This window comes from Athene cunicularia, assembly GCF_003259725.1.
Source record: "Athene cunicularia isolate RWA chromosome 3 unlocalized genomic scaffold, athCun1 chr3_part1, whole genome shotgun sequence".
NCBI classification, from domain to species: Eukaryota; Metazoa; Chordata; class Aves; order Strigiformes; family Strigidae; genus Athene; species Athene cunicularia.
This window is the reverse complement of record NW_020799097.1, coordinates 96,862,379-96,886,526: the sequence shown is the minus strand read 5'-3', so window position 1 is coordinate 96,886,526 and position 24,148 is coordinate 96,862,379. Positions and strand designations below refer to the sequence as shown.

Below are 24,148 nucleotides of genomic sequence, written 5' to 3'. Positions count from 1 at the left end.
GGAGCCAGGCCCGGGCCCCGAGGAGCGATGCCGAAGGCCGGGTAACGGGGAGCCCTGCCCGGGCTGGTGAGGGGGGTTCGCCCCCGCTGCCGTGTGGGGAAGGAGCCGGCGGCCGGGAGGACAGCCTGGAGGCGGGAGGGGAGGGAGCGAGCGAGGCCTAAAAGGGGCCTCTGCCCCGAAAGCGAGCGGGGCCGGGATACTCCCGGGTGCTCCCGTTGGCGACCCGGTAGAAAGGGCCGAGGCCTAACCCACCGCCCCGCAGGTGCCGGGGGGAGCCTGAGAAGGAGAGGCCCTCGTTGCCCCGGGACACCGAGGGCCGGTCCTGAGCCCTCCGCACAGCCCACTGACCCGTGAGCGGCTCCTCCGGTGCCGGCGTCCGGGACCTCCGGCTCGAGAGACTGCGAGCCTGAGCCGCAGGGTGCTGGGGAGAGCCGTAATCGTCAGAAAACCTTTTAAAGGTCTCTTAAACGTACTCAAAACAAAGCTTTGCGCCACACAGCTGTGTTTCCTCAGCTTGTGCCACAAACAGCTGCTGGGGTTACCTTGAGCTTTGTTAGAAGTACTTGAACAAGCAGAGGGCATGTGATGTGAAACAACAATTATGATAATAAATCACAATCCCCTTCATTTATCCATTTAGATATTTTCAGGAATTACAGTCTAGGTCCATTGTTCTTCTCTAGTGACACTCTTACTTTGTTTTTTCCAATTAGTGATACTTTATGGGATCTTGCTATAGCTGAAGTGGAGAAGAGAGAAAACCCTGATGATGATGGCAAGCGTGTGGAAGTTTGGGAAAAATCCATATTATTTATGGGAAACAAAAATGGGGTAACGCTAACTACTGTACAGTTCTGTGCTTTTCAAACATAGTTCATGTCAGGGAGATACCTGGTATTTTCAGATGTTAAGGTCCACTTAATTCTTCTAAAGACAAAAGGTCTGATTCTGCAGAGAGTGGGCATTCCACAGAGTGTGGACTAATTAGACATGATTACAATTCAGAAGTTTATGGTTTGGAGAGTTAAAACTTATTGATGATAAGCTTCTTCGAGGTTTGGCTTCGTTAAGTTTTGTAAAGAACCTGCTGGAAATAATGCTACTCTCTTTAATTGTTTGATGTGTCAAATTTCCCCTTGTAAAAGATTTAACTGATAACAATCCAATTTAAGTGTATTGATACCAGTTTTGTTGTAGATAGGCCTTGACATCCTGATAGGAATTGTGTCTGAATTATGTCAGACCTATTTGAACATGCCTTATCAGTGATTGCAAACTCATGATTCCACATGTCTAAGGGTGTTTTAACTCATTTCCCCTTAAGTTTGGTCATTAGTAATTTCATATTTTTCTTCTGTTAGCTTTTATTTGTATAATAAATAAGGAAATATTTGCCTTTTTGACCAAGTGAGTCATATTTTTAAGAATACAGTTTTTATTTTAGAAGGAATGGTACATGTGCAACTTCTTAATCAGCAATTTTAAAATACCTTTTTCAGAGACAATACAATGACTTTTCAGATTTACCTGAAATTCACTGATTTTTTTTGAGATAGGAAAGGACACGAGTAAACTATAGAGCTGTTAGCCCCTCCAGTGCACCATGGTACTCAGTGTCTGAATTTCAACAGTGTAAATACATATTTTTTGGTATGTTTATTTGTATTTTAAGCATTCTTTTTATTTTAATCTCATCAGTAAGAAATAATTCCAGTGGAAACCAAACATTACATAAGTGTATTATTAGTAATTAAAAACTGTTAAATCGTTTAACAGAGTTGGCCAGGTTGATCACTAATGTCTAATTTGAAGCATGCTATTCTTATTACTGTATTTGTCATCTCTTATTAGTTTATATTTATAATAATGGTAGTGTAACTTGATTCTGACAAAAGGATGGCAGTTAAGTTTCCACTATAAGGCTACAAACAATTACAAGAGTTTACGCTTTTTCGGTACTTTATTACTGGAATGTTAAATGAGTGAGTTTCATTTAGTGATACAACTTTTATGCTTTAATGGCAGTACAGTAGGGTTGTTCTTTGTTTCTCATTTTCAGGGAAAGACCACTATTATACTGAGGTGTCTTGAGAGGTATGTGTTAAATTTTTAAAAGTAGTTTTCAACTGTAGATTAGAATTTTACATAAATAGCTATATTGTGTGATAATATGTAATATATGTATACAGATGTAGTCTGTTTATCAGTTATGGATAAACTTATTTCCCTTCATTACTACCTGTTATCTGATCCCTTCAGTCCTCCTTCTCCAATATCAGAGAGCGTAAATGGTCTTCTGTTCAGGCTGGTGCTGCTGCTTCTAAGCCAAATTCTCAACTGACTGATAAATTTAATTTAGCAACTGTAGAATTAACTTTCCGTATTTAGAGAATTTGAAGTTATTTTTCCTTGCATAGGGAAGAGATTCCAAAGCCAACATTAGCCTTGGAATATACTTTTGGAAGAAGGGCAAGGAGACACAATACAGTGAGTATCCAGAAAGTATGGTTTGCCATATCTTTTTGTATATATATACACACACACATAAAAATAATACATGTGGTTTATTGTTATATATATTGTAGGGGGTTTTAGCTTATTGTTTGTGAAACAAAAAGGGGGGTGTATTTTAATTTTATTTAAGTTAGCTAGCTTAATTTTGTGTTTTAATCTGTAATATATTTTTCCCCCTCACTAAAACACAGTAGATCAGAGATACAAAGCAATCAGATTCATCTATAAAAACTACTTTCTTTGTCATGTTTGAGTGCTTTTGGTTTCCCGTTGTAACATAGTACGCATACCTTTAACTTTGTCTTTAAAATGCAAAATGACTACAAACCAATGAAGATACTTTACAACCAGTTTTGTGAGAGAAGCAATCATCTGAGAGGATGTTAAATCATAATTAAATCTTTGGGACATGTGTCCGTGTCTTTAAATTTTGCACTGCAGATTATGTTAAAGAAATACTGAACCCATTCCCATCAGAGCACAACATGGCTATAGCTATTGCTAACAACAATATAACAACAATAGCTATTGCTGCAGGTAATTGCTGTTCCTATTACTGAACCAGGGAGTGGAAAATCTGACTCTGAGAAATAAAAATCACTTAAAACTTTCCCCAAAAACTAAATGTGAAGGTAGAGATTAATTACTTTTCCAGTTGCAAACTTCTCAAGAAGCATTAGTCTTGAACTGAAATAAGCAAAAAGGGAAGAGAACCTGATTTTCTTCATATTTCTCATTAATCATGCTGCTTCCTGACTTTTTAACTTTACCATAGTCATGTATCAAGACAGTCATAAGCATGCCAGGAGTCTTTCCTAAGTGTTGTATGGATTTTTTTTTAATATGGGGAGCTTTTTATTTGTTTTTTCATAAAATACTAGTAAAATTATGTTCTTGTTCTGAGTCACTTGCATGAAAAATCAGTTTATCAGATGAAAATCTTCTCTTAGTGTTGCATGGAAGCAGACTTTGCTAACAGAAACTATTTTACAGCCTAAAGATGTAGCTCATTTTTGGGAACTAGGTGGTGGAACCTCATTACTGGATCTGATTCGAATACCAATCACTAGCAACAACATAAGGTAAGTGATTGATATTACAATTCCAAAGTTAATTTCAGCTTTTCTCCAAACATGGATATATCTCTAGACCTTTTGTTGTGGAAAACTCTTTCAAAATGTAAGATAGAATGTTTATTATTTTTTTCTAAAAATCATTGTAATAACACTGATACTTTGCTTTGACCTTCCTTTTCACAGTTCTCTCCTAATAAGCCAGGTTCTTAGCAATCTCCAAGAACAAGAGAAAGCATTAACATGAAGAAAATAGGTTGGTCTTAAATAGATCAAGAAATACAGAAAAAGGGAAGACATGGTTTGTTTATGCTCAGTGAAAGAGCAAAAAATGCAACTTGGGGGCATATAGAAAATAAAATCTTGCTTCCTACATCTGTATGCAAACATAGATGCTGTCTCTATGAGGGGCAGTATTTTAGGTTGAAAAACAAGGCAAAAAATATCTGGATTTTGGGGAAGGGAAGTGACCATCTGATGAGAAGATCATACAAGAGAGATGGTGTTTCGGAGAGGGACTAAAACTACTGGAATGATTTGAAGACAAAAGGAAACAGAATTAAGAGAATGTAGTGAGAAAAAAAAATCCATAAAAGTGATGAAATAGCATAGGAAGAAAAAATGCATGAAGAGTTGCTAGAAGAAATGAGAAGGTGTTGAGGAGTACATTTTATGTTTTTTCTCGTAGGAGAGATGGAGTTAAGTGGAAGGGAAGAAAAGTATCAAGAACATTTTGTGTTATGATGCATTGCTCTATTTAGTAGTAAGCTTTCTGTGAAAAAAGTAAAAAAGGAAAAAATAAAAAAGGTAGAGTTTTTATCATATACATTTGCTACTGTTTTGGCTATTGAGATAAGGCCATTATTTAGTGAGAGGCGAAGATGGAATAAGAAAACCCCACTTGTAGCATGCAGAGCTTTTTGTTTCTAGAAGAGCTTAAGGGGGAAAAAAATCAACTGTAATTTTTCAGCTCTTGTCTAAATGAACGTAACTAAGCTCCACCTCCATCAGTATTTTCTTCCCTTTTTACTGATAAGGAATCTTCTGATATGATGACTTTAAGATTCTTTGATGGGGTAGCGACATTGTTCTTTAAGACCACTTCTGTTCATAAGGCAGTATTTTAACATGCTAGTCAAAAATTCTACCATTTCAGCTGAAGTGTAAGTGCTTTTCGCTGGTTTTCTGATCTGTATGTGGTCAAGAAATTTGCTTACTTCAAAGTTCCATGAACTATACCTAGTTTCACCAAGTGACTTTTCACCAGATTTTTTTCCCCACAGCATTTTAAAGTGAAACTGGACATTCCCTTTGCTTTGTAGTCTTTCTAATACCACTCTCGTCTGGAATCCCCTTTCTCAGGTCAGGATGGAAGGTGAAAGAGTGATTTGCATCCATTCAAATGGCTGCCTTTGAAATGTTCTTCTTTACAGTTGCACTTTAATACAGTTAGAGGTTTAGGAGGCAGGGTTTTGGAAGGAGAGGACTTTATCTGTAAAATATTTCTCATCGTAATCCACCTTTAAAAGCCTGGTAATTGCTAAGTATGTCTTGAGTACTTTCACTTGTTCCATTTGTCTTTCAGAAGACCTTCTTATACACCCATCTGAGGTTCCAGCTAATTGGCACAGTCTGTGGCAGAGAATATTGCCACTAACCTTTCTTTTTTTTTTTTTTTTTTTTTTTTTTTTTTTTTTTGTTTTGTTTGTTTTAACATTTCATTATTCCAAAAGAATAATGAAAGTATAGAGTCTAACCATTTGCTAACGTTGCTTCATCTGGGATTGCAGAGTTATGAGATGGCAGGGATACACGATGGTAGAAGTGCCCAGTAATATCAAAGACAGAGCTAAATGTGCTCAAGGATATTTGCATGTTTTACCACTTTGAAACAAAGTCTCCAGAAACAAAGTTTGATACATACAATCCCTGCAAAACCTTTGATAGAAAGTTGCCAAAGTGATACTTCTGAATAAGAGACAAGGGAAGGATTTCTTCATAGCTGGGAGTATCCTTAAAAGCCATCTTCCTTTGCTGTCACATTTAAGTCTACCTTACCATTTGTATTTTCACATTTGTTGCTGTCAGCATTTGTACTACAGGTGTGCTTGTATATGAAAATGTTGATTGTCTTATGTGACCAAATAATGCCTTTTTAATAGGTCATTTGCTGTAGTTCTTGTATTGGATCTGTCCAAACCTAATGAACTCTGGACTACCATGGAGAAGCTTCTGCAGGTCACCAGGAACCATGTGAACAAAATTTTAAGCAAACTAGAAAAGACAAATCCTGAAGTAGCTACTGAAATTAAACAGAGAATGCGGAACAATCTGCAGAGGGATCATCCAGTAAGTTACTTCTAATATTTTCTCCAGATGTCACAGGCCTTTATACAGTTAAAGATAATGCTTTTGAAAATCATAAACAACTCTTTTAGATTTTTATGCATGACTGAAAATCCATTTGATGTAGATGAACCTGTTCACTGGAAAATTATAGCAATTTAATAAAAATTCAATAAGAGCAGAAACAAGGAAAGACGGTTTCTTATATCTTTTTGTTAGATATCTAATGTGATTGTTATGGCATGTTACACCAATCAAAAGAAATAGTTTTAGAGTAGCAGTTTGCTTTTTTTCCCCCCTCATCTTTTTAAAATGAAGATGAAAACTAGAACGTACAAAAGTCATCTAGCAAGAGACTAGCTGAAGGTACAAATTTAAGCAAAGAATATAGTTATAACAGCCATCAACATGACTATATACTTTGCATTTATTTAAATGTCTATCACAAACTCAATGCCTTTTGATAATCTGACAACTAATTAAATTATAAAGTTTCAGAAATGTTAACATCAGTCCTTTAAACATAATTGCTAACTAAATCTCTGGAAAAGCTAAACTAGATTATGCGCAATAGAAATGAAAAGTCATTGTGCGTTAAACCTCTGCAAATGTTGTGTGTATATAATGCATAAATAAGTATTCAACAATTCAAAGACGTGGCACATAAATCTAGTTGCTGTAACTTCTATAAAATGCTGCAATACAGCAAATGCTTAGGTAGTTCAACAATTTAAAAGTAACTTAAAATTTATGAGAAGGCAACATATGCAACACTCAGTAGATTTAGGGTATGGGGTTTAAGATCTACTGGATTATGGGTTTGGTTTTTATTTTTAGAGAAAGTAATTAACAAAAAGAAAATGCATGCAAGCACACTTGGCAATATTTCATGACCAGTGTCAAGTTTACATGTAGGGGCTTACATATCAGAAAACTGCAACTTTTTTCAAAGAGTAAAAAGAATAATGCCATTAATTGTTAAGAAGAGACTTGTTTTACTTGCCCTATAGAGTACACAATTACACCTTCTAAACTAGAATTTTTCTTCAGTCTTCATTATCAAAACCAGAAAGGATGCAAACAAAATGTTATGTTACTCCTTGGTTCTCTTTTTACTTTCATCATTGTTCAAGAAAAAATTATGTCAGTTTTGTGGGAGGAAATACTATCTTTTATAGTCAAAGTAAATGACAGTTTATGCAGATTTTTATTTGCCTTTTTATAGCTAAACGTATTTTTATGATAAACAGGAATTGATGCGGTTCTTAGAGGGGTTTTTTAAGGATTAGATATATTCCATTGGTCTGGATGAAGAATTATTGGCTATGATGATAAAGCATGAGTATATCAATTGCAGGCTTTGCTTAAAAAGGATGGATGCACCTAAAGTAGTCCATAGTAAAAAATTAATTCTGTAGTCAAAAGACAAACAGGGTTCAGTATGCCAGTTTTAATGTTTCTGATGTTATCCCGAATTAATTTTTTCTTAGTTAAGAAACTAAAACTATTTTTTTTTTCAGCTCTGTATTCTTTACACCAAGTTTTGAGTTATGATAGTATCACTCAAAGCTTTTCCCTTGGCAGTGTATGATTGAAGCCATATTTTTTTTCTCAAAGAGTAGAGGATTTTCTGTATGTGCAGCTTCTTGCCAATATACTGACTGTCATTTAACCTGTATGTGAAATAACCACTTTTAGAAGGGAACCTCTGCTACAACACAGCTCTTTTCCACTCTGCTGCAACCAAAGCAGTTTGACTAAATAGAACACATGAAGGGATTGTTTCATTTCATACAGAATACAGGAAAACCTTTCAGATAACTTAAGAATTATTGAAATCTACTTAGTAAAATTTTTATCAGACGTTAGCTATTTAAGCTATCTACACCCCCAGAGCTGTTTTCATCCATTGATACTGATTTGCGTTTTCATGGTTGTTAGGTGACATTTCCTCTTTCTGCTGATATTAAACATCTGAAAATCACATTAAATATTTTTTAAGAGTTTGGAAAATGTAATGTGGGGGGGACAAATGTGTGACAAAAGCAAATCATTCAGCTTAACTTTCTTGAGCTTTTGTCTGTATTACTTTAGATATGGTGCAAGGAGGGAGAATATGTCAAAAAGCCAGTTCTACTAATTCAATCTTCTGGTTGTTCTGTGAATATATGAGGTTTTTACTCTCTTCTATTCCCATCTAATGTTGGAGCTGGAGTACATAGTGTAAGAACCCTTTTATGCCAGTTAGTATTCTGAATGCTCAGAGGGATTATTTCCTGACCATTTATGAAGAAAATGAGAAACTTGTAAACATGGTATGGTATTCTCATCCTAAATCCAAAACACAGCACTATACTAGAAAATTAACTCTCTCCCAGCTGAAATCAGGACAATATTGCACTAAAGTTTATTCATCTAACTTAAGGTTTTGAAAAAACAAGTTTGTCTTCTGTGAATTAATTTTAACCCCTTCCAGTTGTTTTAACAGTGGCAATCTTCTACAGTTTGTTTACACTGCTTAACTGTCATATCTGTTTAACAGGATTATGAGTTAGTTGACCCCTTTCCAATACCCTTGGTAATAATTGGAAGCAAATATGATATTTTTCATGTAAGTAATAATAATTTTTTAAAAATAATTAAAAGATACCTGGTAAAGATTCTATATACTGAAATCTGGGTAATATAATCATTTAAACAAAAGTACATCCAGTCTGCCTTCTGCCAAAAAAAAAGTCTTTCCATTCAACAGCATTATGGAAGGCATGCTGGCATTCTTTCACAAAACACTCCCAAACTGATGATTTTTGAGATGTACTTGGAAAATGTGGAGATATAAATTGCTGCAGACCAAAGAGGGAAGCAAGAAAACATAACGTTGGTGACTTTTATAATGAGAGAAATCCAGCTCCATAGATCCCGTCTGACAGCAGCTGTTAAGTTTATGGCAGTAAAAGGGGGGCATCTCTTAAGTCAGCTGGTCAGATTTTTTGGTAGTTGTGGCAGCATGAACACTAAACTATCATTTACTCTGGTATTTTTTTATAAAGTACTTCTTAAGTTGTTATAGAAAAGCGAGTAATTGTGTCTTTTAGGGGGGAGAGGAAAGAAATATCATAGTACTGCTAGATTCTCCCAGGACGCTAAAAATCCAAACAAATGCATACTCAATTTTCCAGCAGTACTTGATCATGAGACACTAGAACAGTATGTTTGATTTTTAGCTGCCATGGTGGCAGTTTGTGCTTCTCTGGATGACTGCATAGTGCATTGATACTTGGCTGACTCTCTGAATTCCATAACTCTTTAATAATAAGGTACTGTGTCTTCTTTCATACTAAGGCTTTATGCTGAGTCATGACCTCTTTAAAAATCAGTGACTCATGTAATAAGCACAGAATAACAGCCTAATTCCTTTGGGTTCTGTGGACAGACTCCTGCAGGCTTCACTGGGACCAGGTTTTCACTCAATTTATCCAGGGGAGGCCATCTGTACGACCTTATATTAAAGAAATGGTGATGAAAAGGTACTTTTATGCACCTTTCAAATATTGCAGACATTAGAGCTTAGAGAGCATATACTGAGAGGTTTACTAAAAGTTAAATGTTTTCATGAAAAGAAAAAAAATCCTTATTCTTCTAATAGGCAATATTTCCACTTCTAAAAATTTAAAACCAAATGAAACAATTGAAAATTGAATACACATTCCCAATTAATAAACTTTTTCTGGACTAACATATTGCTTGAATTAGGCTCCGTCTGTAAAAAAGAAACAAAGGGAAATTGTGACATTTCGTTTCAGAGTAGGCTGTTACTGATTCTGTCTTAAGATATAATTACACTGACAGCTGAAAGCCTCATATATTGTAGCCTAAGTGCATTGCAGTTTATACAAAAAATGAAAAGTTCTTGCTGTAATATTTTGGGGTTTGTTTCTTATGTATGTATTCCAATATCAACTTTTTCAGGAGTTTGACTCTGAAATGAAGAAAATAATAAGCAAGACACTTCGTTTTGTTTCACATTACTATGGAGCATCATTAGTGGTGTGTATATTCACTTTCTAAGAATAGAGAAGATGAGCAATATTTGTGTTACAAAACAATATTAAAAAAAAATAGAAATGTAAAACTCCTAGAGAAAATGGGATTTAATCGGATTTAGAGTAGCTTTCATCATGAGCTAATCTGTCAACTGGGTTACAGGTATCGGCAGGGGATGGATGGATGGATGGATGGATGGATGGATATATCTTATGAACAAAAAAACTACATAATTCCCAGTATCAGCAAAACCTAAATAAAAATAGTTATCTGTTAGTCCACTCAGTTTCCATGTTGAGTTCACTGCATGTCTGGCAAATTTTTTTTGGTACAAGAAAGGAGGATGGCAAAACTGGTCACCATAGATAAAATTAGAGAACTGGCCTTTTTGGTAGAACCATGAACTTATGTTGTGACCTGACTTTGGTAGATTTAAAAACTTGGATCCAAGGGGTCATCTTCTCAGCAGTTTAAGTATACCAGATTACCACACTTAGAGTATTGAAGAATAAAGGCAGGGATTCTTTTACAGTAAAGAGTAGGACCTGACAAATATGAGGTCAGTGAAGTATTTATGTGGGTATATAAATTGCTTCTGAGTTTGGCAGATCGTTTTCTGAGTAAAGGCAGAAATGTGCATGCTCAAGTTCACAATCCAGAAAAGCTGCCTCCTGGGCATTCTCTATGTCAGAAGATGGTTCTAACTGTATCGACCATCATTTATGTAATAAATAATATTTAATAGTGGCTTATTTTGATTACCAAACAACTTATCTTTATTTTAAATTGTTATAATCACATGGCCTTTTGCATCCATGTAAAATTGTACAGCTTTTGTACTTTGACATGTGAATTCGTCTTTTGTTGACTGAGAATACAACTGTCTTGATTTAATTTTTCTTTTAAAACATTTAAGCATTATCATAATTAAAAATTAAAAACTAGGAGCCTAAAACTCTTTGGCTGCTAAACCTTGATTCCCATGGAAATGAATGGGGGGAAAATTTCCCATAGTAGGGATCTGACTTCTTTCTCAAAACAATGAATCTGTTAGAAGACAAAAGCCCATAGACAGGAATAAGCATGCAGTTTGAGAAGATATTCTGGGAGTTGATTTCTTATAAATCTGTACCAGTTCTGCCACTATCAAGCTGCTTTTATGATGTGTGAACAATTTTATAGTTATTCGTTACATTTCTAAATGTTTATGGTATTCTGGATAATATTTCATGTAGTTTAAAATCTTAATAACTCATAATCTTGGACAAAATATTTGTGTCTCTGTGCATTCTTCAAAAGTTTTGAATCAATATGATAAAATTTGTTCTTTATACTATTTTTAATTTAATCTTTCTTGATCTGTATATTCAGTGACAAATACATTCAGTGAGTTTGGAAAGGGAGGGTGAGATTTTTATTCTGGTAAATTCAGTGAACATATATCAAATGTACTGAGGTCAGGAATTAGCCAGACTTTATCTGAAAACCCCTATGTAAATGACATAATGTAATATTTCTGTGATGGAAGATAATAATGTAGATTTTGTTTTCTGATTCATTTAGTTTACCAGTAAATCTGAGGCTCTCCTGCTGAAAGCCCGTGTTCTTGTTAATCACTTGGCATTTGGCTATGATAAAAGGTAACATAATTATTGTCCAACTATTAAAAGTCTTGCCGAGAGTCTAAAAGTACTTAATAAAAATATTTTAATCACAAAAACATTTTTTTTTTCTTATATGTAGTCTGAAAGATTCTTGTTCACAGACTTTGACTCCTGTGCCTCAGCTGCCTATCTCTGCACCAGGACAGTGATAAGTCCTTGTTTCTGATCCCAAAACTGATGGGTTAGAAATATGGTCACCATTAGAATTGAGTAGATTTTTATTTACATGTATCTGTTTACAAAGCCCAGTATGAGTGTAGTCTTGGCTAGAATAATGTAATTTTTCACTGATTGCTAAATGCTCACTTGATTTTTTATTTTTTTTTTTCTGTTTAGCAAGTCTGTATCAGTGGATTATGGCAAACCTCTATTTATACCAGCAGGCCTGGATTCACTGAGCCAAATAGGTTAGGACATTTCCTGTTCATTTTGTTTGTTGCTTAATTGGTTTTGAAAAAGAAAAAAAATTTAATCAAATCAAATTATAGCACATCAGCATCATTTTTAACAGGTTATTGAAGGTAATAGCTTAGAAAGTTTAAAATTATGATTCAGTGTTTATATTGTTGAGAATTACTTGTGCAGGTTTGTTATGTAGTTTAATAAATTATTGGGACTACTTCAAATAGTAAAGTACCAACAAGCTTAGATCTGAAAAAAATATAACGTGCAATACCACTCAGCCCATTTCATGGTAGGAGATCAATGTTTTTTCAAACTTGTCGCAGCTTGTCACTGTAAAAGATAAAATATTAAATTAGATGGATCATCATCCAAAATGATTTGATAATTTCTGTTGTTATGACAACATATTTGTATCACTTTGTGTGGTAATTTTTAGGACCACCACCTGCCTCTGATAGTGATATTGGAAAGATGTGTGCAAACACACCTTTGGAACTGTGGAAAAAAGTATTTGAGAAAACATTTCCTCCGAAGGTAGGTACTTACCGTGTCTGCTGCACAGCTTCTTTTCTCATAGAATAGTAGTAATATCACTACTCATTTTTGTCTTTCAAGTCCAGTGATGGGAATTTCAGTCTTACTTAGCAGTTCTGTTTCTTCCAACTGCTCTAATACAAGCATTTTTAAAAGTATGTAGTGGCTCTTTATTAGCTTCTATATCTTCATTCACCTTCCTATGTTTAGTAATAATGAAAGTACCGATGTAACCCACTGTTTTTTCCAAAGTCATAACACTGCCTTTCGTTATATTGAGAGACAAGCTATACTCAATGGTTTTGGGATTTTATAAGGTGACATATCCCCTAATACCTAAACCAAATGATCATGATGTTCCAAAAGGACAGCTCTTCCTGACTGCAGCAAGCTGCCGATCCTTGCTCTCGGGCGAGAGGCTGTGAATGAGACAAGTGTGTTAGGGTTCCTTGCCAAAATCTGTCATTTTGCTATGGGAAGTGTTTGGATTTGCAAGGTAATTAGAATCCCTGAATACCTATGTAGTGATAAATCTTGTTCATATTTCAGAAGTTTCTGGTGCCAAGAGCCAAACCCCCAATACTTATTTTCAAGAAAAGTAATTGCTGTTGTTAGGAAATCAAAATTATTTTCTGTTTGACCTGAGCAAATACAAGCTGCTGCTTTCTCCTTGTGTACTAGCCTGTATCACAGTTCTTCATCCCTGTCCATTTTCTGGACAGGCAAGGAAGTCAGTTGGGGCTATGAAACTGCACCTTAAATTATGGTGTAGAAACAGGGCTTTTTCTAGATTTCAGCTTGTGGATCTCCATTCTTGATGAGACAGAGTCTAAGTTCACCCTTTCCCACTCACTAAACTGCTGCATATCAAAGCCTACAAATTATTTCAGGTGGTTTGAGACCAGAATAAATTATCACTAAGATACTGTTCTCAGTACAGTATGCCCCAACATGATAAAAACTAAACTTAACTTTTCAGAAACAATACAGAAGTGTTATTTTTCACGTTGTTTTTCCTCATACCTTTTAAAACATAGTAAACAAACATTCCTCCCCCAATCCCTGAACTCCTGAAACAGCTGGAGAAACAAATACATCTTGCAAGCTCCATCAGTGTTCTAAGGTATCAGTCCAATTAAGGGAGATTTAAAGATTTGTCAAGTAGATTCCCAGTCTTATGTTTTGGTTCCAAAATATGCTTTAAACTTTAAAGCTGTTGTTATGCATTGAAAATTTCTTTTTGCATTGCTTCATCTAATAATAATTCTTTATTCTATGCCATCATTTGTATGATTGCCTTCTTGCTGCTTTCCATTTATTATGAGTAAGGAGAGATCTGCTGGACAACATTTAAAACAAAATTCTTTATTTGATAGTGTTGATATTAGTGTATTTGTATCTTTGGAATTAAAGTTACAGTCCCTCAGGGTTAGTAAATGAAAATTCAGGTATTTGGCAAAAAGATAGTAATCAACTTCTCGGCTATTGAAGTAACACTTCTGGTAACCAGAACTGAATTCTAGTCTTGAGTAGTAAATGCTCTAGCAAGAGCAACCTTAATTATGCCCAAATGTCATCAGCCAGAAAGAGTATTTTCATTTTGAGGAGAGAACAATAAACAACTACCAAATAAGAATAATTTATTTCCTTTAAGATCTAACTGTGCTATTACTTTCTCATCATTTTACCAGTGTAACATTTTTTTTTCTAATCTGTGTCCTATAGCACAAAATGCAAGATTTTAATACATTTGTATTAAAAGCAAATAATTCCATCAGATCTACAGTGTGGCATTTTCTTATTAAAAGAACAGAAGAAAAATTTTATAATTTGGGGGTTTATATTTTTTTCTTTTAGAGTTCCTGTGATTTACAAGATACCAAGGATCCTGCACAGGATTTACAATACGCCGAGTATGAAGTTGATGTTATGAGAGCTCAGAAAAACCAGGTGTGTAGTCATTCTCCAGTTGCTGTTCACAGTCAGGTATTCCAGAACCACCAGCATTGCTGAATTAATTGTAGGATATACTCATAATCCTTTTTTGCCTTTAAATAGCTTCAACTTTAGTTTTCACCTTAGTAGTTTGGGGTTTTTTTTCCCATTGGCAGACATTAAGCCAGTAGAGCATTGTTAGATCTCAAAGTTTTGGCTCACTATTTTACTCAGAAGTGAATGATTCAGATTTTCCCTCTAACTCTCTTCCAGAGTTATTTCACCAAATAATATTGAAGCAAAGCTGTGAGGCTTTCTTGGCAGTAATTTCTTAATTTATTCACCCTGTACTCTCATTTGGGTATTGACTAGCAGAAACTCTAGGAAGAAGTATCAAGGTTTGGGGTGGGGTCTGTTTACTTTTTTAAATTTTTGTCTTTCTCCTTCAGAACTTTTTATTTAAGCTGGAAAGGTGCTGAGATGATAACATTTCTGATTTGAGTTTGCAGGCTATGTATATTTTATCTTAGAGTGAACAGAATTATTCCACATAGTGATGTTTGGCTTAACCCCTGAACTTCAGGAAAGACCTTTAGTGAGGAAAGGATCTTTTATTTTTTGATTTATTTTTAAGTTTTTTGCATTTCCCTATATGTGTGGTGAATTAATTTTATAGAAAAATTCTGTGGCAAACTAGACAAAGGTTGGAACGTTGCCTTACAGGTATCAGTGTATAACATCACATGAGTAGAAGCACTGTATATAGTCTTCATCGATATCACAGGTATGAGTCTGTTAAAATCAATCCAAGATGTGTGTATTTTCTTTGTTTGGAAGAAATATCACATACTGAGTCTGGAAACTCTCCATTTCCTATAGATTCATTTGTTTCACACACAGAAAATTCTTTGCTAGAGTGACTGAGAAACATTCCACTCTATTCTCACAGCTAATACGTGGTTTATTTGTACACCATTTAACTTCCTTGTGGACCAAGTTACTGCAGTTAGAGGTTTTTCTAACGGTGCTTTAAGATAATGGATTGTACCAGTCTAGATCTCACATGCTTTTAGAGACCCCCACTCTTAAGATGAAAGGCAGTTTTATTGAATTGCACTGCAGTTAATCTCAACTAACCCTAAAAGACCATGGCAAATGTAATCTTTTTGCATGCTTGTAAAAGAATGCCAAAGGATTAGATTATTACCGCCATCATGGTTTTGTAGAGTTTAGTTAGCTTTCGTATGGCAGTAAACCTGTGGTTACATGATCCAAAGAAATACATTAATGATGTAAAAGAATAAAGCAATTTCAAGAATCCCCTGCAGTCTTTGAACCTGCACATTACCTGTAATATCCTGTTAATGTAGGCATCAGTTCTGAATTTCTGTTATATCAAGAGCAGTCCTAGAAATCATTAAAATTTGTAAAGCACATTGCTTTTGGAATATATAATGTAATCTCATGCTCAGTATATCTATATATCTCAGAATAACTATATGGTGTACTAGGTTTGTTATTTTTAGATAATACTTATGTCTTGCAAAAGAAGATACTGGTATGCGTTGATTAAATCATACAGAAAATCATACAGAAAATTATTAATGTTCTGTTTTTAAACAAAAGAGACAGGCTTTTAGAATCTTAATCTGTTCAAGGGCATTGCAAACCAGTGTAGCTTCTTTTAGTTGGACTACTACAAGTAATTTGAGCATTAAAGAGAAAATTACTTTTGTTATCTGCAGCTATTTCCTAAGCTTCTTTATCATGAAGTTCAATTTTTACGAGATTATTTGCACATTATTAAAATGTTTTATACTCCAAGAACTTCATTCAGTTTGAAATGGACCAAGATAGCAGTATACATATAAAAGAAAAGAACTCTATAGTTGCAGTTATTCTTGACGTGTCTTTGGATGTCCCAGTTATATGAAAAGTTGCACAAAAATCCTATTTTAAAAGCAACATTTTAAATGCATCATGTCTGACATTCTTTATAGAGTTTCATGATACCTATTGGGTAGGAGGAACAGTATATTAAGATGTTTAATATGCAACACGTTGCTGATGAAATCATGGGACATAATGCAAAATCAAGGTTTCATATGACAACAGCATGTATTTTAAAATCATTTAGGTGCATGTTATCATTTTTCTTGGTTACTTCCGGTTAATTAATATGCCACTTTGGACTCTAGGCGATAACCAGTTTGCTTTTTTATCTCAATGATAAAAATAAACACAAAAACATAGCAATAAAAACAAAATATACCCCCCAGTCACCACATCTGATGGAACTAGCGTACCTGACTGACTCGGTCAGGAACGCTCAATAATACTGTAATAGATTTATAGATAACTGTCGCAATACAAAGTTGAATTAAATCAGTTCCAACTTTGTAACCTTGGTTGAAGGGTTTGTCTGCAGCTAGGGTTTGTATGCTCTAGAAGAGTGAAAGGTTAAATTCTCAAATATGAAGTTAGACAACAATATAAAAAAAAAAGTACAGAAACAAGAAAGTACCTGGTGCATTCCCATGTCCTAGCTGTCAGCTAGTATTTCTCTGAGATGCTTTTTGGGTAGAAGTTGAGTCCAGCTCATCAGCATTCTGCCACAAGAGTGTTTTCTGGACCAGATTATTTTTCCTCCTTAATATTTTCAGAGTTAACCATGAAATGTACCACTCTTACTTCTAGACTTTTTTACCCTGGAAAGCTCTCTGAGGCTATCTTTCCCTCACTGTGCCTTTGTTCAAGATAGAGCACATCCCTTTTCCTCCACTATGTCTTTTCAGAATTCTTTTCCTAGTTCTTACCTCATAGACAAAACCTGCAGCTTTATGTCAAATAGTGCTGTTGCAATTGTTTACTGCTTTGTCATTCTCTGCAGTTAAGCTCTGAGAGAGAGAATACAGGACTAGGGACCTTTTTGGAACTTATATTTTTAATGGATTCCTTAACTAGCAAATTCTCTTTGAGAATTACTGAAATTTTTGTGCTCTTTGCAGGGCTTTCAAGATTGAAGAAAACCATTCATTTTGCATATTTATTAAGGCTTAAACATGTAGCTTGCTGTTAACTCTTCATACAGTCCCTGTAAAACATAAACAACATGGCGATTGTGTCATCCATTTCTCTCTCGTCTCTGCTCGCTTTTTGGCTTTTGATGCTTTAAGGTCACCTTAATTTCATTTTAAGTCACATGTAACTTGAATAAGAGTGAGATCTTTTAAAATAACGTTGTTGATTAGAGCTGCACATATACCCTCTGCATCTGTAGGCACCTATGAGAGCCTGAAAGTCTTGTTCCTTAGTTCCTTCTAAATGTTTGTGGCAGCCAGATGGCACATGGGGATGTCTGCTCTGTTTCCTTTACAAATGCTCTTTGCCGGAGTTTAGTACTCTAAGATGTCTTTTTGAAGGTTTATGTTTGTTTGAGGTCTCAGCTATCCTGTTATGCCTTGTGCTGCTGATACTTCAATAGGTGCTTGGAATTTTTTCATCTGGACATTTGACTGCAGCTTCATTCATTGAAGCAAACGGTAAAGCTAACCTTGTGCTTAAAGATCTGGATAGCCTCCCAATCAAGTCCTTCAGAAGTCAGTGTCCTACAGTGCCAGAGTTCACGCTGACTGGTCCTTGTTACACAAAGGTAGTACTTTAGGGTTTGGTTCCAATTTTAGCTGAAGCCTAACGCCATAAAGTATACCAAAAAATAAGTGCCTGGTGCCATGTGGTGTCAGCTAACAAGAAGGGAAGCAGATCTCAACAAACAGGACTGTAACTGTTAAGACTTTAGCAAGTCATAAACAGAAGAAGAGGAGGTTCTGTAACATCTCCCAAGGAGGTGTAGACCTATTTCCCCTAAAGTAGGAGTGACCTAATTAACTATGTCATTCACAACTAAAAGTCCTTTGTGTCAGATCTGCAGCTGTCTGAGATGGGGACAGTGTTGGCCAGCAGAATGAGAGCTATTTTTTTTCAGCATACTTCACTGACATGACCATATTGAAAAACTTCAGGAGACAATTTCAATCTCATTCAACAAAAAGGAAGATTTCATATTGTGCAATGAACCTCCTTGGTGTTACTCGGCAGAGAAGTACGACAGGCATCTTAACGGGGGTAACACAGTTACAGCATTTTTCCTTGTCTCCAGAGGAGAAGTGCTAGTCTTCATGTTGTCGAGAAAAAGTTGTGTAGGATGTTTACTCAGCTGCCAAGAATAAGCATTCTCATTTTCACATGAAGGCTTGTCCAAATGGGTGCAAAACATTTTATCTTTTTAAAAAACTAACTTAAAGAGCATTAATAGAGCACTGTTACTAAATTGCCTACTGAAGTTTAGGTGCCTAATATTTTTAATCCTTGTTTCAGTACTTGGGTATTTTCCCCATGTTCCAGACTGATGACACTTTCAGTAAGAAACTGCATGAAAAAGAATGTTTAAGTCATCTCAGTCCCTCAGAACCGAAGAAATGCAACAATTAAGGCTTTTCTACAATCTTAATTTTTCCTCCTTGTTTGTAGACTTTATTGTCTTTAATTACATGATCATATACTATTTTGCTAATGTCTCAATTCAATTGTTCAGTATTCCTTTTCATCATCCGTATTCTTTGTGTACCTTATTTCTCAACCTGCCATTCAGACACTTCAATGATCACAAAAGTATTAATTTTTTTTCTCTGAGAATGTGTGGTAATGTTATCTTATCCGAGTGCCTCATAAACATCAGTTAAGTCTTTCTTTCCAATCCCTTTATGAGATTAGGTGTGATCTTCCCTGTTTGACAGATAAAGAATTTATAGAAACACACAAGTACAGAAGCATTAAGGTTAAAAAAAGTTTAAAAATCCACTTTATGCAAGTGTTGAGACATCTAGGACAAGTTGCTAGCACTAATGATGTTTAAAGCACTCAGAGCACCTTAAAAGCATATTTAAATTGAAACTGTTAATTCTTTGTAAATCTGATCTGTACCCCTTACACTTGGTTCTCAGAAAACAAAGCAAGCATAATGCTAGCATGAACATTTTGTTATACTTTGAGATACATTCTTTTGTAGGATCTTCTTTTGGTTTGGAGAGAGCATCTCGGCTGATTGCACAGTTACAGTATATTCCAGCATTCTGCTTATGTTTGTAGTGTAGGAATTCATGAGTAGAGGGTACCCTTTTTCAAAAGGGTCTCCGGCATGATCTTTTAGCTGTATTTGAAATATTCCTCCATTACATTTCTGATTTACGGGGATTTATTTTGCTTTCTATTTTACATGAAAACTACCGAAGTCTAGTTTCCTGGCAGTATATTTCCTCCTGAATCACTGATTTTGTTAAAGTTTGGGGTTTTTTGGTAAATAGTCTCCCATTTAATCACCTTTTTCTTTAATTTCTGATTGTTTAAGTGTTAGTCTTACCTAGTTACATCTCCAAAATAAATATTTATCATTGTGTTCTGTACTTTTATAGGTACTGGAATAGCTATACAGTTTTAATATATGCCGTGGGTTTGATACTTTCCATTTCTGTATTGTTTTGAATTGCCTTTACACTGAATTGCCTTCTAGCTAGCTAAAATTACAGCAGAATAAATTCTGCTAAATTTTTATCGGCCTCATTCTTGAAACAGTTTAGCCCAATGATAAATATGTAAGGCTAATTATTTAGGCAACACCTCTAGACATGCCCCCAGACAGCATTGTCATTATATGTAAAACTTCATTGTCTAATTTTACCCCTTCCTGTAGCCTTTGAGAAAGTTGTTAGAATTGAAATTATTTACTTAGCATAAAACAGGTTACATGTGCTTCTTAAAATACCACAGTATTCTTTCTATTCCTAACTGTTGGCAAGTTTCCAACAGTTCACTATGTTCCAAGATCATAATTACTTTACACTGATAATGAGGGAGTGAAAATACTGAGTAATGACTGGCTTAGAGCTAGAACAGTTCAGTAGTACTAGAGGTGTATTTAATAATGCAATTTACTAGATTTAGACTAGACACAATATGTCCTGTGTCAGTCATCTCTGAGTTACTTAACTGTAAAACTAGGCTCCTGCAAGCATCCTGAAGAATATGCATTAATTAAAAATCCTTTTACTGCTTATAAATCTGTGGTGCTTTCTGAAAATTTTGCACTGCTGACAAAGCTGCTGAAATTATTTCCTCAGAGAGAAAATTCCATTTATTATTTCCATACACTTTTTAGATGATGATTTCTTTGTTGGTCTGCCCTTTTTCCTCTTCCTCCCTCTGTGCCCCGGATTGAGAGTTAATACTTCTGTTAAATTCACCAGGTGTGAATTTTGTTATTTTTGTCAGTTCTAGTATCTGTATGTCTACAGTGAAACCTTCCTTACTCTGTTAAGTCCATTCTATTAAAATCAGAATAGCAACCATATGCCCCCTTTTGAGGGTCTTTGCTACAGGTGTACTAATCACTGCTTTATGTCCACCTCTTTTCCTGATCTAAGTAGGATATGATGACTTTTTTTTGTATTGTAAGCAGCACAGGGTTAGGTCTAACAGTACCTATTAGAGTATCAAATTGTAGTGCTCTCTAAATTAATTTTTGCTGAAAAAATATTCATAAATAATTCCTGACAGTATGCACCACTACATAAAATTCAGAAAACTGAATTGTTGTTTGGTAATGTTGCTAGAACCTTTTATTATAGGCTTCAAAAGTCCCAGTAGCACTTTTGACTGAAACGAGGTCATTGGTCTACCTTGCTAGTACTCAGCTGATGTCAAGTATAGCATAACATACACTGCCTCATCTTTCATACCTAATTTGTTTTATTTGTACCTCCACAATTTGAGCCCCTGTTTGCTTTTAATAATCTATTTTCTATCTAGAAGATGCAGAATTTTAATTACCACATTGAGTTTGCATGTTACTTTTACATGCAGATGCTAACTTTTCAACCTGCTAAACAGTAGCACCTGAAAGAATATTTTAACTACTAATTGAAAAACAAAAGTAAAATCATGGCAGCCTTGTCTGAGTAATACACTTCCTGAAAAACCTCAAGCAATGATGAATATTTCCAGAAATATCCAGTACCATAGAATCAATAGATATGGTATGTCGATTTCCTAAACACCCATTACATTTCTCTAAAATATATGTTTGCTTACTGTTTTCTGGACAAGCTTGTGTTCTGCAGGAGTTTCTAAGCTTATAAGTATAAGCTTACAGAAATTCATTTTAGTCCACTGCTTAAAAAAAAAGGAAAGTAGGTTTTGTTCTTGTAGTTTCTTTCCTGTAATCTTAAAGAATATCCTGTAATCTTAAAAAAAATTTCTGTAATCTTAAAGAATTACCGATCCATTTTAATACATTTTGCTTCTTGAAAGGCCCTGAATTCATGTGTGTGAAAGAGTAGCTTCTGTTGGGTAATTTTGGTTTCTGTTTTTAAAACATATGTAGGGTTTTATTTCTGTATGTTCATAAGGAGCCTGATTTCTTTAACTGAAAAGACACAAAATTTCTTCTTCCCTAGAAGGTATCTAGGTCTAAAATAAAATCGAGATCCCTGTATGACAGCAAATGTGGCAAAATTTGTAGCACTTCCAGTATAATTTTGTTGCAGATAAAAATAGATATGGTACATGTTTTCTACAGTGAAAAATGTTTGTACATGCTTTAAATGTTCAAGTGGCTAATGTATGTATTTTATAACTTTTAGTAATGAGATTACATTAATATGTATGTCTGCTTCTGTTTTAGGAACTTGAACAATATAAAAGAAATGCCTCTAAATCCTGGAAAGAAATGGATTTAGACTCCGATTGATGAACTGCTATTGGTGTCTTCAGTTTAACATTTACAAAATTACTTTAATCATTTTAACATTACACTAGCAATTTAATCTGATGCAGTTGAAAATATACAATATCAAACTACCAAATTAATATTTATTAAGGGAGAAAGGAATTCTAGATTGTTCAGAGATAGGTTTGAATATGAAGACTGGCATTAGTCCGTTCTACCTATTTTATAACACATTATCTGGTTTATTTTTGAATTTAGCTATAAACAAGTTTTCACACCCAAAATATGAAGCTGCATAGCAAAGTGTGCTATGCATCTTTTCCTAGTTCTTTGCATATATAATTCAAAAGGAAAGTGTTTGCATCACTTTGACACATTTCAGTAGCACAAGTCCACAAAAACTAGAAGAATAAAGTGAAATTAAGACCATGTTTAACCTAAATTCAGAAGGTTGCTTTATCTCTATTTCAGTATCATATACTGAATACACTAATACAGGAATTATTTTTTTCAGTCTATAATGTTGTACTGACTTTGCACAGAATCTAGAAGACAAACATTTCTGTCAAATATTCAAATGCTAGGAGATCCATCTAAACAACTTGACAGCTATTTAGTTAGTGGTGGAAGTATAATTGATTCCCATTCAGCCTAAGGTGGTGAAATGCTAGCCTGAACTAGGGATGGCTCTTTGTCTGTGGACACTCTCACTAGTATGACATGGACTGAGTGTTTTGAGAATGTGCAAGACAACATCTAGAGTAAAGCCTGAGGTGTCTCTTGAGAGCTAAGACTTGTCAGAGAGTGAGTGTCTGAACAGTCACTTGGCAGACCAGATCATAAGAATGTTTCCTGTTGAACAACCCTACATCTGCATAAAAATGGAAAAGACAGAGTAAAGTGGTATCTTTCCAGCTCTTTAAAGTTATTTTTAACATACTTGTTCACCAAATGTTTTTTCTGATACAACTTTTGTATCTTGGAATATTATATATAAAGCTATTTATTAGAAAAAAATCTTGGCCTCACACTTAAGTGGAGAACTTTCATTAACTCGAGGATTTCAAATTCTTTGTTACAAAGTGCATAATCTCAAAAACTATCAAATTAAACTAATTATATGATTATCGAATTTCAAGATATACTTACCTCCTCGAAGAAATCTCTAGCTATCCTTCTGTAATAAATAATTTCTTCACTGAACATGAAAAATAAGTTACAAAATTTAGGAATTCTTTGTCTGTTTTCAATTTGTGTGTCTGGCGTTCAGTGTTGAGAAGTACTTATATTTATTAAAGGGATATATTAGACTCTTGGGGATGTTAGTGAGCCCATGAGAATAATTTCCGAAGATTCATGTCACTTCCAAGAACTGGCAAACAACTTTTATATTTTTTTCTCCCTAGTTAAACTGACATTTTATTAACAAACAAAAATTTGTTCTATTAATTCACAAACTGCTTCCAAAACAAGATTTAGAACTCGATAATGAAAAGAAGGACCAGCTATAAATAACTGTCTTTTCTGACTTATCATCATTTAGAAGACAAAAACATGTTATGTAACTTTTATATTGCTTAAAGATCTTGTACTTATTGGTTGTATGCATAAGATTAAATTGGAGTGATTTCTTGTTTCTGTCTTTATTTACAGTATTTAGATTGTTCCCTTTCTGCAGATCCCAAAAATGGTATCAAAACAAAGCACAGGACTTAAAATACAATTCTAGAAATGAGATTTCCTAGCAATTGTACTCCTCTGCTTATTGGTAATGGTTAAAAAACAAAATAGTGTGGAAAAAAATAGAGCACCATTGCTACATTGTTAAAAATTGAGGACAACAACAGCTG

At 34.7% G+C, this 24,148-nt stretch overlaps 1 protein-coding gene across 3 annotated transcripts; it reads left to right on the top strand.

Moving 5' to 3' along the window:
- Window positions 1-24,142, top strand: DYNC2LI1 (dynein cytoplasmic 2 light intermediate chain 1). Of its 3 annotated transcripts, none has more exons than XM_026844352.1 (13): window positions 1-41; window positions 714-831; window positions 2,060-2,094; window positions 2,418-2,487; window positions 3,508-3,596; window positions 5,750-5,936; window positions 8,476-8,544; window positions 9,903-9,980; window positions 11,541-11,617; window positions 11,978-12,048; window positions 12,483-12,580; window positions 14,438-14,530; window positions 22,254-24,142. In XM_026844352.1, the coding sequence occupies exons 1-13, from the start codon at window positions 28-30 to the stop codon at window positions 22,317-22,319; spliced, it is 1,065 nt and encodes a 354-aa protein (XP_026700153.1). In that variant the 5' UTR covers window positions 1-27; the 3' UTR covers window positions 22,320-24,142. The 3 variants fall into 3 exon arrangements, with proteins under 3 accessions (XP_026700153.1, XP_026700154.1, XP_026700155.1); XM_026844354.1 differs by having other exon boundaries at window positions 13-41; window positions 714-775; XM_026844353.1 differs by lacking the exon at window positions 9,903-9,980.
- The last annotated feature ends 6 nt before the right edge of the window (window positions 24,143-24,148 follow it).

Excerpts from the sequence above, each read along its gene's own strand:
- DYNC2LI1 (XM_026844352.1), top strand. Across the intron at positions 832-2,059 it reads TTATGGGAAACAAAAATGGG|GGAAAGACCACTATTATACT; the intron begins GTAACGCTAACT and ends TCTCATTTTCAG. Across the intron at positions 3,597-5,749 it reads ATCACTAGCAACAACATAAG|GTCATTTGCTGTAGTTCTTG; the intron begins GTAAGTGATTGA and ends CCTTTTTAATAG.